Raw genomic sequence first — 17,205 nt, forward strand, 5'->3', positions numbered from 1 at the left:
ACAGCACCCTTATTCCCTTATATCACATTCACTCCATGAATCAGAACTTCATCATTCCATTCTTTAGAGTTTCTTCGCTCTAGTCTTCTCTTCTCCATGTTTGCTGAGTTCCTCCCCACAAACCCTACTGTCTCACTAGTACGTCATCTTTTGACATCAAACTCCCACACATTTTACCGATCGGTTGACCCACTGTTGGCGATTGGTACTATATAAGCATCTATTCTTGAAGGGAACAAAAGGTACAATAGAATGCTCTTGTAAGTCCATCTGAATGCAGTTGTAGACATTGCTCAGGTGGTGGAGGGAGAACAAACCTCCCTCTTGAATGAAATAAGAAATCTGTTTCTGAACCAATTATGGAAACTAGAAGCTGAAATTGAATACTGATCGCCTGCACATACTAACATGCCAACAACAGTGTCCTGTACTGCGGTCAAGGAAGAAAATACAAATCCCTGTGTTGGTTTTCATGTGAATGTTGGTTTTGGAAGCTGTCTGTGTTGGGCCATGGATTGATGTGGATGTTGGTTATGGAACTTATTGGCTTTGAGCCATGACCATTCTGTAGTACAAACCCTCAGTGTTCTTCATCAGTCTCTCATGGGCGCCAAGTTCGACGACTTGCCCGGCATTGATCACTGCAATGCGGTCTGCATTGCGGATGGTTGACAGACGATGTGCAACAACTAGCGTAGTCCTCTGGAACATCACCTTATCCAGAGCTGCTTGCACTTTCCTCTCAGACTGGAGATCCAATGCACTCGTCGGTTCATCAAGCAGTAAAACCCTGGGATTTTTCAGCACTGCCCTGGCCATGGCAATCCTCTGCTTTTGCCCTCCTGACATTTGGACTCCCCGCTCCCCAACCTACAGAGAAAGTTCAATGTTATCGTACATCATTAAAGACTAACATACACATACATCATCATCTCTGCATCTTTGCAGCATTATCCAGAAATATATCAACACATTGTTTTTTTTTAATTTAATAGTGCAGACTGCCAAAACACATCAACTTGTTTGTTTGAGGCTGAAGACCCACTCATTTCTTGCAAGTTGATAATAATGAGCTTCTGCACCACAGTCCTAGCCAACTCATGGATTGCAGATTGCATGTATGCAAATAAGCCCTCCCCGAAAAAATTCTCAATCAGCATTAAAATGCCCATAAACTGGCTCAAACAAAATTATCGCAGAAATGAAATAAGGTAAGGCAGCTACTCAGTGCATACATTGTTGTGGAACTTTAACAATCTAACAGGGCAATCTCCAAAATAAGAAGATGAAATGTTTTTCCCCTAAACCAGATTCGTGCGCAGGACAGGATTTTGCATGTGTAAGGATGACTTTCAAGATGGATCTCTGATTAGGAAGAACTAAAAGTTCTTTGGGATGATACAGGCAAGTGATACAAGCAAGAGACTCCAATACTGCATGCATGTATATGGCCAGATGCTTCATGCATTACCTGCGTTGTATAGCCCTCACGCAAACTGCTGATGAAATCATGTGCATCAGCCACTCGAGCAGCTTCTTCAATTTCAGCCATGGTAGCATTATGCTTGCCATAAGCAATGTTCTCCCATATAGAGCAAGCAAACAACACAGGTTCCTGGCTCACCAGTGCCATCTGGTTTCTCAGCCATTTGAGATCCAAATCCCTTATATCAAACCCATCTAGTAAGATTTGTCCTCTGTCTGGGTCATAGAAGCGTTCCACTAAGGCAATAACTGTAGATTTTCCACTTCCACTGCCTCCCACCAGAGCCATTACAGCTCCTGCCCTGATCTTCAAATCGAAGCCCTTGAAAATCTGAATATCTGGCCTTGCAGGATAAGAAAAAGTTACTCTTTGAAACTGGATTTCTCCACGCACTCTATCCAGTCTATGCATAGAGTTGTTCTTCACCTGTGGCTCATGATCTATAATATGAAAAACAGTTCTAGCTGCTGCAGAAGCTCTGTCATGATCTGGCATAAGTCTAGACAAGCTACCCACAGAGAAACAGCTCAAAACAAGGACCAAAAAGACCTTAATCACATGGGCAAAGTCTGTCTCATTTCTATCAACAAGAATAGAGCCATAATACAGTAACAAAGCATAGGACGCATAGTTTAGTGCCTCGGCAATCCCCAAAGCAGCTCCAGCTAGTTGAGTTCTACGTATGGATTGCCAGCTCGAATCAGAGAGAGATGAAACAAACCAGTGCACAACCTTCTCTTCAACTCCAAAAGATGCAACTGTCCTTATGTTAGATACAGCTTCAGAAGCTATGGTGGTAGACTTAGCATTGGTATGCACTTCTCGAGCTCCACCGCCTACATTTATGAGCAAGGCTTCCATGTAGTTTGAACTGAGGAAGAAGGGTGTGAGAGCAGTGGCCAACAATGTCATCTTCCAGTTCACTCGATAACAGATTATTAAAGCTGCACCAATGGATGCTATTCCCATGAAAAGCACAGAATACCGGTCACCCAACAACCCTCTGACACGAGATGACTCGACTGAAACCCTTGTCACTAGGGAACCACTTGAGTTTTCTTCTCTATCAAACCAAGCCACTTCCTTCCTCAAGGTTGATGCAAACATCCTCTCTCTCAAGAGCCTGGTCAATTTGATGCCTGCCCAGTTACAAAATCCATATTGAAACATCATCGCCACATAGCAGGCCAGCCCAATCCACATAATGACCAAGCTACCTTGGTTTGCAATTTTCTTGATGCCATGTACATCTGTGTCATAATAATGGTTGATTGTAATGCTTATAACATAAGAATAGGCTGGCAGTGTTACACCAGCATTGACAGCACCAAAAAGTCCCAAGATAAGCAGAGGAATGTCTGCTCTGCTCATTGCAATGATGCGAGAAAGAGGAATGTGTTTCTCTTTGGTCTCATAACAGGAAGGATAACTCAATTTTCTCCTCATAGCGGGCAGGGCCGTTCCTTTGGAAGGATCCTCAGGTTGATTGGGAGTCATTGTCTCAGCAGAATAATATTGAGGAGTGGAAGCTATTGGGCTACTTGAGAAATGAGAACTATATGGAGATCCTGCTGTGGGGCTAGAGAAGTTGGCACGCTGCGTAGAAGCATGGACTTTGGTTGCTTCTTTCCCTGAAACAAGTGACGTGTACATGCCTGATGGATTTCTCAGCAAGGTTTCATGGCTCCCTTGCTCTACAACGCTCCCATCTTTCACTACAACTATGAGTGGAACATGGCGGATACTTGAAAGACGATGAGCTATCACCATAGTTGTTCTGTTCCTCATCATTTGGTCCAACGAGCGCTGTACCATGCCCTCAGATTCGTTATCTAAAGCACTGGTTGCTTCATCAAGGAGGAGGATGGTGGGATCTTTAAGCACTGCCCTTGCTATGGCAATGCGCTGTTTCTGTCCACCTGAGAGCTGAGCACCCAGCTCCCCAACCTAAAGACAAGAGAATAATACAACATAAGAATATTTGCAACTAATTTATCTGCAGACAATAACAAACATGTGCACTAGATACTCCGGGCCTGGACATGCAACAAGATTACTTGCAGCACAATTGCTGCTCTTACACAAGTTGTGGGCATTTTCCCGTGTCAGAAAAGAAGCTCTTTTCCCTTGTTTTTCCCTGTAGTGTTCAACATCATGAGCTTCTGCTTGGGAGGCACTGCACAACTACCTAGCTGCACACCTACCTAGGTGTGTGGTCCCTCCCTTGCAGAAGCTCCTGATGTTGTCATAATTCACAGTGTGGGAATTATTGTAGGAATTTGTCTAAAACTTCTTGTTAGTGCACACACTCTTGGCATGATTAAAAGTAATACACAACAAGCAGGTGCATGCTCAATATGCACTTCTTGTAAATCAAGATAGCCAGTCTTTCCTCTTACCAGACTTGCAGCGCCACAACATTTTCAATCTGAATATCATCACATTTAGGGTAACAGTGTCATACTAATAATAATGATTATGAGTGCTGCAACAAGGCTTGAGCCTGAGGGAAGACCTGAGTGTCATAACGTTGTGGCAAAACTGAAATAAAGTCATGAGCATTTGCTAATCTTGCGGCAGCCTCTATCTCCTTGCTTGTAGCATTCTCTTTCCCATACAAAATGTTGTCATGGATGCTGGTTGCAAATAACACTGGTTCTTGGCCAACTAAGGCTATCTTTTCCCGTAGCCATCGCAGTTGGAGAAGTTGGATATTGACATCATCCAGATATATTTCCCCTGGTAAATCATAGACCATGCAAGAAGGATCATAACATGCTGTTCATTCGCACAACATTAGATAGAACTGATCAAACAATGGTACCTGTTGACAACTAACTTATAAACATGTTCAAATAAATCTGGTCTGATTGTGCATGTGCATTATTTCTATAGCCACAGATTAGCTATGTATGTTGATACCTATTTGTAATAGGTAAAACGAGTAAATTCAAGGCTAATTCTCCATACAGGACAGTAACTATGCAGCACAAACTAATTTCAATTTCAAATGTGAGAAGACAACGAGTGGATTGTGGTTATAAACAGCCGTATATTTGGCTTGATATGGCTTCAATGATGGATCTAGAGAAACTGAAGCCACTTTTGAGTAGACAAACTAGACTTCCATGCCAAAGGTAGGGAACGGTTTCTGGGGTTATGCTGCTATGAATTATTCTTATTGAAATTTGGACACGTCCTGTGCATGATCCAACAACAAAACAGATCAATAAATAAGGGGATTGTAGGCTTGGCAAATTGCCAACGTAAGACCACTTTTGGTCATTCCAGATATAAGAAGACCCTTTCAAGTGCATTGTTGTGCTTCCATGACTGCAGTGAAGCAGTTTTGAATCAAGAAATGGGCTCATGAAAGAAAGAAGCTACAGTCAACTGAAAAAGATTCACTGGGGATTTCAGGAAAGAATTACTTGCTCTACATTATTTGCATAAAACAATGAATATCATTTCTAGATAGACGAACGGTTTTATCCATGCACATACAGACAGTTTTGATAATTCCATAACATCTATCCATGCGTGTACACACACAGACAAAAATGTATGTATGCATGCACATATCAATATCAACGAAGGTCTATGTAATGCACCACACACATAGAAACGTTTGTATGCATGCAAATATACATATCTATGTATGTCTATGTAATAATGTGTGTGTGGGTGTGCAACCGCGTGCATGTGAGCAACTGTGCATACATAGCTATATACGTACACATATGTATGTACGAGAGTGTAGGTACATTCACACACAATGCTCACAGTATCTGATATGCATCTATGTGCACAGATATAATATACATGCAAATGTTCAGATACATGGCATAATTGACGTACTGTTGCTCACTTGTATGTATGTTGCCTACATGTCGGAAAAATATTATTGTGGATGTGTAACAGAGAGTACCTTCATTCGGATCGTATAACCTCTGCAGAAGAGAGAAAATGGTGGACTTGCCACTGCCACTGGGGCCAACGAGGGCAACGGTGCTGCCGGCTGAGACGGTGAGGGTGAAGTGGCGCAGGACGGGAGAGCGGGGTCTGGCGGGGTAAGCGAAGGTGACGTGGTGGAAGTCCAGCTGCCCGCGCACCTCATCCAGCAGCAGCCCCGCCGAGCTGTACACATCGATGGCGGGCGGCACCCTCTCAATCATTCCAAACACCCGCCACGCAGCCACTGACCCTTCAGTGAAGCTCGACAGGTACTGAAGCGCCAGACCCAAGCACCTGCACGCATCATTAATACCCACCAATAATAATAGGAATAATACACGATAGCACATACAAACCCTTAAATCCATGCATACCGTCACCCTTACTGCCAACACATAACCTAGTCGAAGCCCGGAAGTTCAACAATTGATTCATTATACATAATCTCAAGTTTAGAAGCCTAAAACATCAAGTAACCCACCGTCTCAAGTGAAAGGGTTCACTTATCCAATCATTATTGATTAGAGTCATAAGCCCACCCTACAAGCAAGTTTTTCCTTTGTTGCCAACTCCAACAAAAATGTAGTTTTCTATTATAAGAGACCTCCAGCCAAGAGCAACAAAGGCATGTTGTTCATCAAATTTCAATTGACTATAAGAAGATCAAGCCCAAGCACCTCAACTACAAGCAGATTGGGCATATAAGCACCCAAAAACGCTAGAGAAATCAAGCCAACTTAGTGGAGCAACAAAACTCTTTGCCACTACCTTCAATAGATTTAAACCGTCTCTTTTAAAGGCTCCTATACTTATTCGACATACATCAATGTATATGTCCATTAGTGAAAGTTTCAGGTCAAATGAGTATTGGACGTGAGGAGATAGCAATGCAATGGCGGCGACCCTCACGATAAGTAGAGACAAAGTACATGTAATCTCTTTGTATGGAATGATTTTGCCAAGAGAGCATGTCTTTGGGTAGAGTTGAATGTTGCTGCATGGAGAATAATAATACAATTCTCTTGAGTGATGAGAACTTTACACCTCTATAAGGGGTGACAAATCGCATGGAAAAGGGAATATGTTGCTATCAAAGAAAGAGAAGTGGGAAATTCTTGTAAGGTCAAGGGAGTTTATAGATCCATCTTTAATCTTTCACGGACCTAAACTTGCCCCCTTCTCTTAGCAAAACAGGCACACTAACAACACTAGGAGGCTGCTAGATTGAACCACATCTATTTCAATTATGGGAGGAAGCATCCTCAAATCACATGTCAACTATAATTAGCAACAAACCTGCAAGCTATGGAAGCAACTATTGAATGAAAATGGCATAATATTTATGCATGCACTTGGAGCATAGAATATAGAGCATACTAATATGATGGTGTAAACTAAAAAATGAGAAATATGAAGTATCCCCACCTCCCCTCCCCTTTCCTTTTTCCTCCCTCCCAAACCCCCATGCAATATCCAAAACACCTTTTGGTCTTGCCAAGAAAACAAGACATAGGATTAATGTATGTTCATGGCTCTCTCCCCTAATATCACACACGCACGCGCACACACACACACACACACACACTCTCTCTCTCTCTCTCTCTCTCTCTCTCTCTCTCTCTCTCTCTCTCTCTCTCTGGAGGAACATGCCAAGAGAATCACAGACTTGGAAATGAGTATGGCGACATGCACATGCATGGAAACACCAAAAACATGGGCCGGAGTAGTAGCACATACTCCCCCAAATGGAGACATGCATGTACTTCATGCAGAGGGTAGTGATGTAGTGGTAGATGATGTGGAGGCACGTGAACGTAAAGAAATAGAAAAGCGGGCCCAAAACCTAGTTATTTGGGGATCTCTCGAAACAAATGATGAGACTGCACATCTCTTACTACTGAAGTTAGGAAGTTTATCGGTAAGCATTTTACCATGGCAAATGTACCTGTCTTTGGTGCTCGACATATGGGCAAGAAGACAGATGATGGGAAGGCAAGAGCCATTGTATGCACTCTATTGGATGCACGTAAGAGAACTATACTTTTAGACACAAGAGTTGAGTATACCTCAAGGGAATATATTTTTATGTAAATGAGGATCACACCCCCATGCAACAAGAGGAACGCCGAAAGCAATACAATAAGCAAAAGAAATCTAGTGATAACACTTCAAAGGATGCATAGGGATGGGCGACCCATAGGAGCTACGCACTTGTGAAAGTTTTGTTTTGGAATTGCAATGGGTTTCCATGGCACAAAGGTGAAAGCATTAATGCTATGACTGGTGATGCTGACATTGTGTTCCTTGCCGAGACATGGAAGCGGGAGATGTATAGAATTCTTGATATCCCAGGGTACACAATTCATAGAGCATAACAATCACATGTAGGAAAAAGAGGGCAAGGAGGAGTTGCATGCATATACAAATGTCATTTGGAAGGAATGATTGATGTATGTAAAGTAGACCGACATAAGCGGTACATATGGATTCGCAAGGACCTTTTGAAGATTTGAGTATGGATGCAAGCACATATATGCAACAAGGACATGTGATGTTCTTAGGTGACTTAAATGTGTATATTGGACGTATGCAATTTCACGCCATAGTGCATGATGAGCTAGACAAGGAAGAGGTTGTGGATGTAGATGCACGTTGGTGTAGACAGACTGAGGATACAAACATTAACGCTCATGGGCATGCTTTGATGGATATGGTTAATGGTTTGCACATGCCAATATTGAATGGTATGAATTGTTTCCTTGATACTGAAGGATACATGTGCTACTCAGCTAGTGGAGGTTCCAGTGTGGTAGCATATGCAATGGTACACATGAATGATTTATGCATGATCAGAGAGTTCTGGTTAGGTGGAAAACATCCAGAATTGGATCATATAGCTTTGGGCTTGACACTTGATATTTGCCACCATGTAGGACATGCAGGGGACACAATAGGTACCGGTGCATTCTATATTGATGTAGACAAGAAACAAGCATATGCTGGTCACTTGGATAATTTTATGAGCAATCTTACTAGGAGCACATGGGAAAATATGAGAGATGCAATGTTAAATACGACTATAGAGGTTTTTGGAAAACAAAAGAGCAGTCACAAAAATGTCAAAGGATTGCCATGCAAGAAATGGTTTGATGATGAATGTAAGGCTACACGTAGAAAGTTGAAAATCCGCCCTAAGGGACAAGAATGAAGTGAGGCAGAAAAATGATGTAATGCTCTCATGCATAAAAAGTGACGACGATATGTAGTGGCCAAAGAAAGTGAAGATGCTAGGGAGTTGTTGAGAAATGTCCAAGGCAAGCATGGAGAAAATTGCAAACCAAACGGTCAAATGTTATGGGGGATTTTACAAATGCTGACATGCTATCATATGTTGCAAAACTTTACATGCATAAAGGGATACAACCCATCAAATGTGATGTACATATGTAGCCATTTAGTGCTTTGTTTACTTTAGAAACATTGGAGGCAGCCCTCAACAAGGTGGCTAATGGAAAACCATGTGATACTTTGCAGTTGAATGTGGAGAAGTTGAAATGGACAACAAAGGAGACGAGACTGTTTATGTTGCATGTGATACATCATGCTTTTACATATGGTTTTCCCCAAGAATGGCAGGAGATTTGGATACAACCGTTGTATAAGGGAGGAGATTGCAATTTTCTCACAAACTACCTCACGATTATGGTCAGTTCAGCCATGGCAAAGCTATTCAGCACAATCCTGGAAATGCAACTGAGTAAATGGGAATAAAGTAATAACAAACGAGCTTATGGACAATCATGTTTTCGCCTTGGTCATAATACCATAGACCATTTGGTTACTTTACGTGTGCTTATGGATGAGAGTTGGCTTGAGGAAGCAACCTTGTATTGTTGTTTTGTGGATTTTAAGAAGGCTTTTGACATCATACCAAGGGTTGGCCTATGGCAACAAATGCAAGAATTAGGGGTCCCAAATGATCTATGCATGAGAATTTACAGGATATATCAACGAGTGGTGTGCCACCTTAGAGGTTACAACGGGCTGTCACAAGTATTTGAGAGTAATATGGGAGTCAAACAAGGTTGCCCGCTCTCCTCTACATTATTTGGTTTATGCATTGATAAGCTAGAGGAAATACTACTCATGGCTATGAATGAAGAAGAAGCCAAAAGCCCGCATATTGGTATGTTTGCCATCTTGCTCCTGCTTTATGTAGATGATGTGGTCTTCTTTACATATACTAGGGAACATATGCAATAGTTCACGGGGATTCTTGAACGGTTTTGTCAAGATAGTGGTTTGATGGTGAATGTATCAAAAACAAAGCTAATGGCTGTGCACACCAAGCAATCAAAGATCCCACCAAAAGTACATTATGTGGGACAGTATATTGTGGTAGTATCTACTTTCCAATACTTGGGGATTGAGATACCTACAAACCACAGATGGCATACATGTGTGGAGCGGTGATTAGCGGCAAGAAAAAGCAAGTATTATCACTTTGAAAATAACTGCAATCATACATATACTAAATGCTAAAAAATACGCTGTATGATTTTTGATGCATATGTTCTACAGATGGTATTATATGGAGTGGAAGTGTGGGGGGGGGGGGGGGGGATCATCTCCTCATCTACATAGAACAACATTGAGAAACTACAAAAAGCTTTTATTTATAGACATTTGGGCATCAAAAGCACCACACCATATGTACTTATGCTCTCGGAAACTAGCCATCGGCCAATTGAGGTACATGCTATGATCTAAGTACTGAGATATACCACCTGAGTACGTCAAATGGATGATAGCAGGTTCCCCAAATGGGCATGGGATGCTAGCACACGCCTACAGAAAACGTGGCAAAGTAAAGTGCTTTCAACAGGATGGGTGTTGGATATGCGAAAATGGTTTAAAGGGTGGGGAGTGGATAGATATCTAAATATGGCATCCTAAGATATATGCATAGACACATTTCAATCAGACCTCTTACGAGTGTATCAAGCAAAACATCAAAGCAAGGGAGCAAATGGCAAACTCGCTTATTACAGTATGCATATCTATCCTTCATGTTGGGAATCCTACATGCAAGCAGAGGCACACATGTAGCCATACATAGCCAACCCGCTCTCAATGGTATTTAGACGGAGTATTGCACAACTTCGAACTCCATCACACACTTTATTGATCGAGATAGGTGCATGGAACGCAAGAGAGATGAGGTTATGCAAGCTGTGTGGACTACAGAGTGTAGAACCAGAGGAGCACATGATTATGCCATGCCTAGCATATGCACACATATGGGCTAACTTCGATATTCTTTTACAGGGACCACTTCACCAGTTTCTGACCAATACTCCTATATCAAATTTAGGGGCTCTCATCACTCTCATTTTACACTTTCGGGAGAACCATGCTGCATAGATCATTCTTTCACCGTACCTACCCTTTCCTACCATGGGGGAGGAGAATCATTGTATATTTGGAAAGGTCCTATGGGTCATAATTTGGCCTCCGTGGATAATAATAAACTAATCTACTCTACTCTACTCTACTCTCTCTCTTTCTCATTTTTCTATTCCTTTTTTCACACACATACATCTACTCACTCTCTCTTTCCCTAGTTTCTCCCTTTTTACATGCAAGCACGTGCACACGCATGTGCGGGCACGCGCGCGCGCACACACACACACACACACACACACACACTCTCTCTCTCTCTCTCTCTCTCTCTCTCTCTCTCTCTCTCTCTCTCTCTCTCTCTCCAACCTAGGTTGCAACATGCTAGACATCATTACTATGGCCAACCAGTCGTGACTACCACCCACCATCTTCACCTGCTATTGCCAGCTCTCGCCCATTACTACTAGTTGTCACCCTACTATTGTAGTTGGTATGAGTCATCACCCTGCTATTGTAGCTGTTGGTGTGAGTTTGCTCCACCTTGATGCTACTCGCCACAAGTCAATGTGCAAGTTGTTGTGCCACCTAAAGATTGTGCATGAGGGTGGCACTATGCCATGTGGCTCATGTGCTTCTGTGCACTTCGGCAAGCTAAGCCTCTGTGTGCCATGCCAGCCCTTAGTGAGAATTCCTACGCCTTTGGCAATCACCCCTTGAGGGAGCTAGGACACTACTTATAGGGTCATGCCTCATCCTAAAGGGAGATCTTGTAAGCTCTAATGTGAGGGGGCATGATGGTGGGCTGCCAATGGCCTCTTGCATGTTCATATGGGAGCACAAATGCACCATTACATCACTATTTATGGAGACGAAATATATTCTCTAACGGATGATACTCAAATGCGAGGAATAAATAAAGTTGAGGTGAGATACATGACCTTACATGTGAGGCTAGGAGCCTTCATAAAAGGCCTTTCAATCTTCCTTAAAGGCTATATCAACATGTGTATTGTTAGCTTTGGTGAACAAGTGAGGGGCAACATTGTGCAAGAATATGGTTAGTTTTGCTTGGGAGTTTGTTTATTTCCTACTACCCTATGGAGCATAGAGAGACTTACTCTCTCTCTCTCTCTCTCTCTCTCTCTCTCTCTATATATATATATATATATATATATATATATATATATATATGTATGTATGTATGTATGTATGTATGTATGTGTGTGTGTGTGTGTGTGTGTGTGTGTGTGTGTGTGTGTGTGTGTGTGTGTGTGTGTGTGTGTGTGTGTGTGATATATAGAGGTATTTGTTTTATGTGTACATGCCTCAACTTCTACATCACATTGAGGACCCATTGCATTAGGAGGGCTCAAAGTTCCAACCTTAATTGTAGATTTCTACCCTTCTATGCACCTGATCTATGTCATAGCCCTAAAAGTTCATTATCATCACAATCCTTCATCAACTAAAAGTTTGGAGATGATATCATTGCCTAAAGAAGTACTTGCCTAAAGATTGTGGATGATATTGTCTCCTAAAGAAGAAGAGAAGTTACTTGCGTAGAGAGGACTTGATGATGTTGCCTATGTAGCACAGATGATGATTTTGCTACCGCAAAAATTCCATTATATGGTCACACACACACACACACACAAAGGAGGAGGAGGAGGAGGAGGAGTTATTGCCACCTACATAAACAAAGAAGAAGATTATATGATTATCATCTTGCCTGCCTACACTTCTTTTGTTTAAAGAGCAACCTTTTATCTTGGTTTTTCCTTTCTTTTCTTATTTCATTTATATAGTATTTAATTTAACTATTATTTTTGTTTTGTCGGTCTCCTCCCCTCTTACTACACCACATGCATAGGCTCGAAAGGAATATCATTGGTTTGGTATTCCCAAACCTAACTTTGGTTAATATATAGAAAAGAATATAGAGAAGATAAATTGTGGAATTTTACAAACGTTCAATTCTTTTTTTGGAAAACGGAAGGGTTAGGACTTTGAATTTGAACGTTGGAGTTATGGAAATTGCAAATATTGGCATATACTGTATTTTGCTTCAAAAATCCATTTCAGTAGATGGAGTGAAATAAAGCCTTTGTGTATCTGCTACCATGTGAGAGAGAGAGAGAGAGAGAGAGGAGACAAACCTCCCACTGATGATGGTGGCGAAGAAGCAAGCGACTGCGTCGCCTGCCCTGACCGAGCGTGCCGCGACCAGGATGGCGCCATACCACAGCACGGCGGCCCAGATGAGGTAGCTGATGAGGTAGAAGGCCGCCACGCTCGCCCCCCTTGCGAACCCCGCCCTCACACCCGCCCCCATCCCCCCTTTCAGCGCCCCTGCGTACTGCCTGTACACCTCCTCCTCCGCCCCGCATGCATACACCGTCCGTATCGAGCTCAGTGCCTGATGCGCCAGCGTGCTCGCCCGCATGTGGCTCTCCTGTACATCCACCCCATACCACAAACGCAAATTCATTCATTGCACGGTACACATTCTCTTTCTTCCGTGTGCACATGAGTTGAACAGGATGCAGAATACATGACAATATTGTTCGTATACTTTTTTTTCCTTTTGGGTAAGCACAAGAGATTAGCCTTGCCCGGATTTTTTTTGCCTGCCTTTGAGAATTTGTCCTTTCTATTGGATTGCGGATTGCTTGTCTGCCAGAAATTATATCAGAGAATGATGGGAACAGGTTGCAAAGAAAGAGAGTGCACTAGAGCAATGGAAGGGGAGCAGCTCGTGCACGTGGGTAGCCCAATCTTTAGTTATCTGCATGTGGGCATTGCTACGCTGAGATTATCTGTAGGTTTTTCAATAGGTGCTGAAGTCAGTATTATAGGTTATATTTATGCCATTAAGCTGATAGAATTGATATTCATTTGTTGGGAATCTGGGATCCCATCACTCTCAAACTTCCTAGGAGAAACTCCCTTCCTGTTTTGGGCTTGGCTGAAGCACAGTTGGCATGAACTCTGAAGACCTCGAAGAGGGCCTTGCAAACAGACAAGACAAGATATCTGCCGAGTTGAAGCTCTTGCATCCACTGGCCATGTATCAGATGGATGAATGGCCTAGGTTGACTAAAACGTATTTACGTGGTCACCTTGCCAAATGTGACTAAGCAGTAAAAGTGGGTAGTGTAGTGCAAGGCTTCCATGCAATACCTCAGTTAGTTAATGAGCATGAGACCAAGCAGTAAACAGTGGGTATTGCAGTATGGAGTAGCTCAGTTGTAATCTGTACTATCTCTCATGAAAAGTAAACTGAACAGTACAGTGATCTTGGCTGATATGTAAACTAGTGGTGATGCATGTGAGATTGCAACGGTGCTTGAATGACAATTCCTTGTGAGATGTATCTGAATGGCAAAGAAGATGCAGCGGTTTATCTTATGTCACAGTAGGTTGCATAAGTTTTTATCCCAGGTCAATGAGGTTATCACTAGAATCACTAGATTGCTGAGAACATGTGGAGATACCTCTTCTTTCCTTGCCAGTTTTGCTAGAAAGTGGTGTTGGATCAACCCAATTACCACCATGGTTAAACTGCTGAAGAAAACCACCAGGGAGACTTGCCAACATTTTATGAAACCGACAATGTACCCAATGGTGAAGGTTCCAGAATAGTGGAGAAAGCTTGCTGTCTGCAAAAGCATGATAGAAATCCAAAGTAAGCAAATCGAGAAAACATCCTCAAACACAGAAACTGACACATTTTGTGCTGGACAGGCATGGTCCATGTAAAGGTTGTGCTTATTATGGTTGTGATTCTGAGTCAAACAATGCATGGAAAATTTACAGCTTCAATATGTTAAAATTCAAATGATACCTCTGTAAATGGAAGTAAAGTATCACCTACCTTGTGACCAATTGTATCTTGAATGCAGTCTACATCTGTTGTTATCCTATGTAACAGTCCACCTGTTTCCACTTTCAAGTCAAAAAAGGCTACGTCTTGTCTGAGAACTCCTCTTAAATATTTGGATCTGATCCTTAGAGCTTGCCTTTCTGCAGCAAGTGCCCAGGCAGCAACCTCTGCTCAAAAGGAAACATCACAAAATCTGAGATACTTGTAATTCTGCTGTTTTTTTGAGAAGAATACACACGGCAGGGTTTCAGCTGTTTAACAAAGGAAGGCTAATCCTTAACACAGGAGTGTGTTCATGTCTAGTGCTTGTGGGGGGCAAGCAGGCCAATAAAATGGCACTCCTCCCAGAAACATGTCAGCAGCCCCCCCAAAATAAGCCCACTCAATTGCTATACCTTAAAACAGGAGTGTGTTCATGTCTTGTGCCAACAGGGTAAGGGGGCCAATTAAAAGGTGGCCTCTGCCAAATCTGCAGCAGTTACCTCCCCAAACAAAAAAAGCCCACTCAATGGCACAATAAGGTCATTTTAACAGCAATAAAGAGGCACAAAAAGTGCGGGGTTTGCTTTTGTCCTGAAAGTAAACCAACTCTATCACAAACATAGAAAGAAAATTGTTTCAAATTTGTTTAATATGCCAGCCACTTATGAGAAGTACACCTGACTGCACTGATCCTTAAGTGCCAAATCGTTGGTCTTTTAGCGTGTTCTTTGTTGGCCTATTGAAATCTTGACTAAGCCAAACAAAATTTCAAAATTGTTTATCAAATCCTCATCCATGCGATGCCCTCACATTTCACAAAAAACCTCTCATTCACCAAAGGTGTGAGCCCCGCACCTGCAAAATGTTAGGGCGCCTTAACATTGGCCTGCTTGCCCCCAAGGTGTTCAACTATACAAGCTGTTCAAAGGCATAGTTGGCCGATAGAGGGACTCAAGGAGTGTAAAAACTTGTGATTGCTTACTCACCGATATAAGAGCTAATCATTGTAGAAAAAGCCAAGAGAGCCATCCATAGGCATACCTGTCCCCATCAACAGAGTTCACACTCAGTTTTTACATGCAAGTTATTTGCCATGTTGAATTATTATAGAGGCAAAATTATTACCTTTTGCACCGATTTGAGGTCATCTTTTCTGCCCAATCTTTCCACCATTTCACCAAACAGCACGCTGAAGGCAGGCAAAGATGCACCATTAACTAGTGCTCCTAATGTGCCCAAGACCATAAGCAGCCTGTCCCATTTGTCTGCATACTTGAGTAAAGAAAAGTAGCTCACAGAGCCCTGAGGTGGTGGCCTGTGCTTCAGACTACCGCCACCATTCCCTTCCTCATCAGCAAGCACATCATTGCCTTTGTTTACATCCTTGACACGTTCGAGTTCACAATTTCTTGTCCAGGTTTGTGGCTGGAGAGCATCTCCATCTCCATCTTCTACCAAGGTAGCTAGAGGATTGGCCACTCTATCTGATTGTAGAAAAGCATCTAAAGAGGCTTGGTGGGTCATGTACTTATCTTTAAACTTCTCTGGGACAGGCTCCATTCCTTGAATGGACTTTTGAGGTGACTCAAGGACTGCCTGGTCAAAGGTGGATGCAGTGCTCTCACTTGCAATCGCAGGGGACCCATAAGCATTGATGTATCTGCTCAAGTAAGCTTTCAGATGCCTAGATGGAGTAGCCCTTGAGCTAGTGATGGACTCTTTGTCCCACGTCGAAGGCAATGCTGGTGAAGTGAGTCCGTTTTGATCAGAGGCACTATCATTGGTGAGCATGTTTGTTGTGAAGTAGGATTTTGCCGTGTGAGCGTATGGAGTTAGCCATTCTGGCCCAACAGATGGGCTGAAAGGAAAGGGTCCAAATGTCAAGCTGGATGAATTATGCCAGCTGGGAGCTGGGCTCGATGATGTATCGTTGTAAACAGAGCCAGCGTATGTGGTCATAGGTGAACTGAGAGAACTGTGTAGCTCATGTGTGGAGGTGACTGGGATGTCTGTAGAAGGGTCTTGCAGGTAATTGCGATGTTGTGCAAAATTAGCTGTGTATTTGTCTGTGGTGGACGAGGAGGGAGGAGTACTGGGTGGCAATATTGCATCAAACTCATTACTGCTCCCCATTTGTTCCTGTTTAGTAGCCGCTAAAATAAATCCAGTACTAAGCTAAACACTTGGGTAGAGTGAGCACGGAATCCAATTATCTGCTTCCAGTGAGCTTCTACAAATGGAATCATCAAAGCTTAGGACTTGATGTGGCCATCAAAGCTTGGTCTGTGTTTTTCAAGCTTGCTGGAAGAGGCAGCAAGAGACATGAGAGTACAACAGATTGGTTGAAGAAATGGATTGTGTACAACAGTCTCATGAAGGCATCGGCTCAATTCAGAGATCCTGGTGGAGGTATAAGCAAGAAACCCTTACCGAGCAATACTTCAGTAAATTTCTTCAAATTGGATCTTGCAATGATGTAGGCTGGTCCACTTCAACT

The 17,205-nt window shown here is 42.6% G+C and overlaps 1 protein-coding gene across 1 annotated transcript; it reads right to left on the bottom strand.

The window, feature by feature from the left end:
* Positions 1 to 379: 379 nt before the first annotated feature.
* LOC148035371 (ABC transporter B family member 19-like) lies at positions 380 to 16,841 on the bottom strand. The gene is made up of 9 exons (XM_087680806.1): positions 15,834 to 16,841; positions 15,695 to 15,749; positions 14,718 to 14,893; positions 14,338 to 14,502; positions 13,000 to 13,295; positions 5,415 to 5,734; positions 4,002 to 4,225; positions 1,472 to 3,433; positions 380 to 870 (listed from the first exon to the last, which is right to left on the bottom strand). The coding sequence occupies exons 1-9, from the start codon at positions 16,839 to 16,841 to the stop codon at positions 541 to 543; spliced, it is 4,536 nt and encodes a 1,511-aa protein (XP_087536932.1). The 3' UTR covers positions 380 to 540.
* Between the last annotated feature and the right edge of the window lie 364 nt (positions 16,842 to 17,205).

This window comes from Lygodium microphyllum, chromosome 6 (genome assembly GCF_053477565.2).
Source record: "Lygodium microphyllum isolate KBCC chromosome 6, Lygodium_microphyllum_v1.1.10, whole genome shotgun sequence".
Lineage (NCBI taxonomy): Eukaryota > Viridiplantae > Streptophyta > Polypodiopsida > Schizaeales > Lygodiaceae > Lygodium > Lygodium microphyllum.

Bases quoted from the DNA above. Each gene is read 5' to 3' on its own strand.
- LOC148035371 (XM_087680806.1), bottom strand. From the start codon at position 16,841: ATGGGGAGCAGTAATGAGTTTGATGCAATATTGCCACCCAGTACTCCT. The intron at 14,503-14,717 runs GTAGGTGATACT...ATGCTTTTGCAG, and splicing joins AAGATACAATTGGTCACAAG to ACAGCAAGCTTTCTCCACTA. The intron at 13,296-14,337 runs GTATCTCCACAT...GTGGATGTACAG, and splicing joins AACTGGCAAGGAAAGAAGAG to GAGAGCCACATGCGGGCGAG.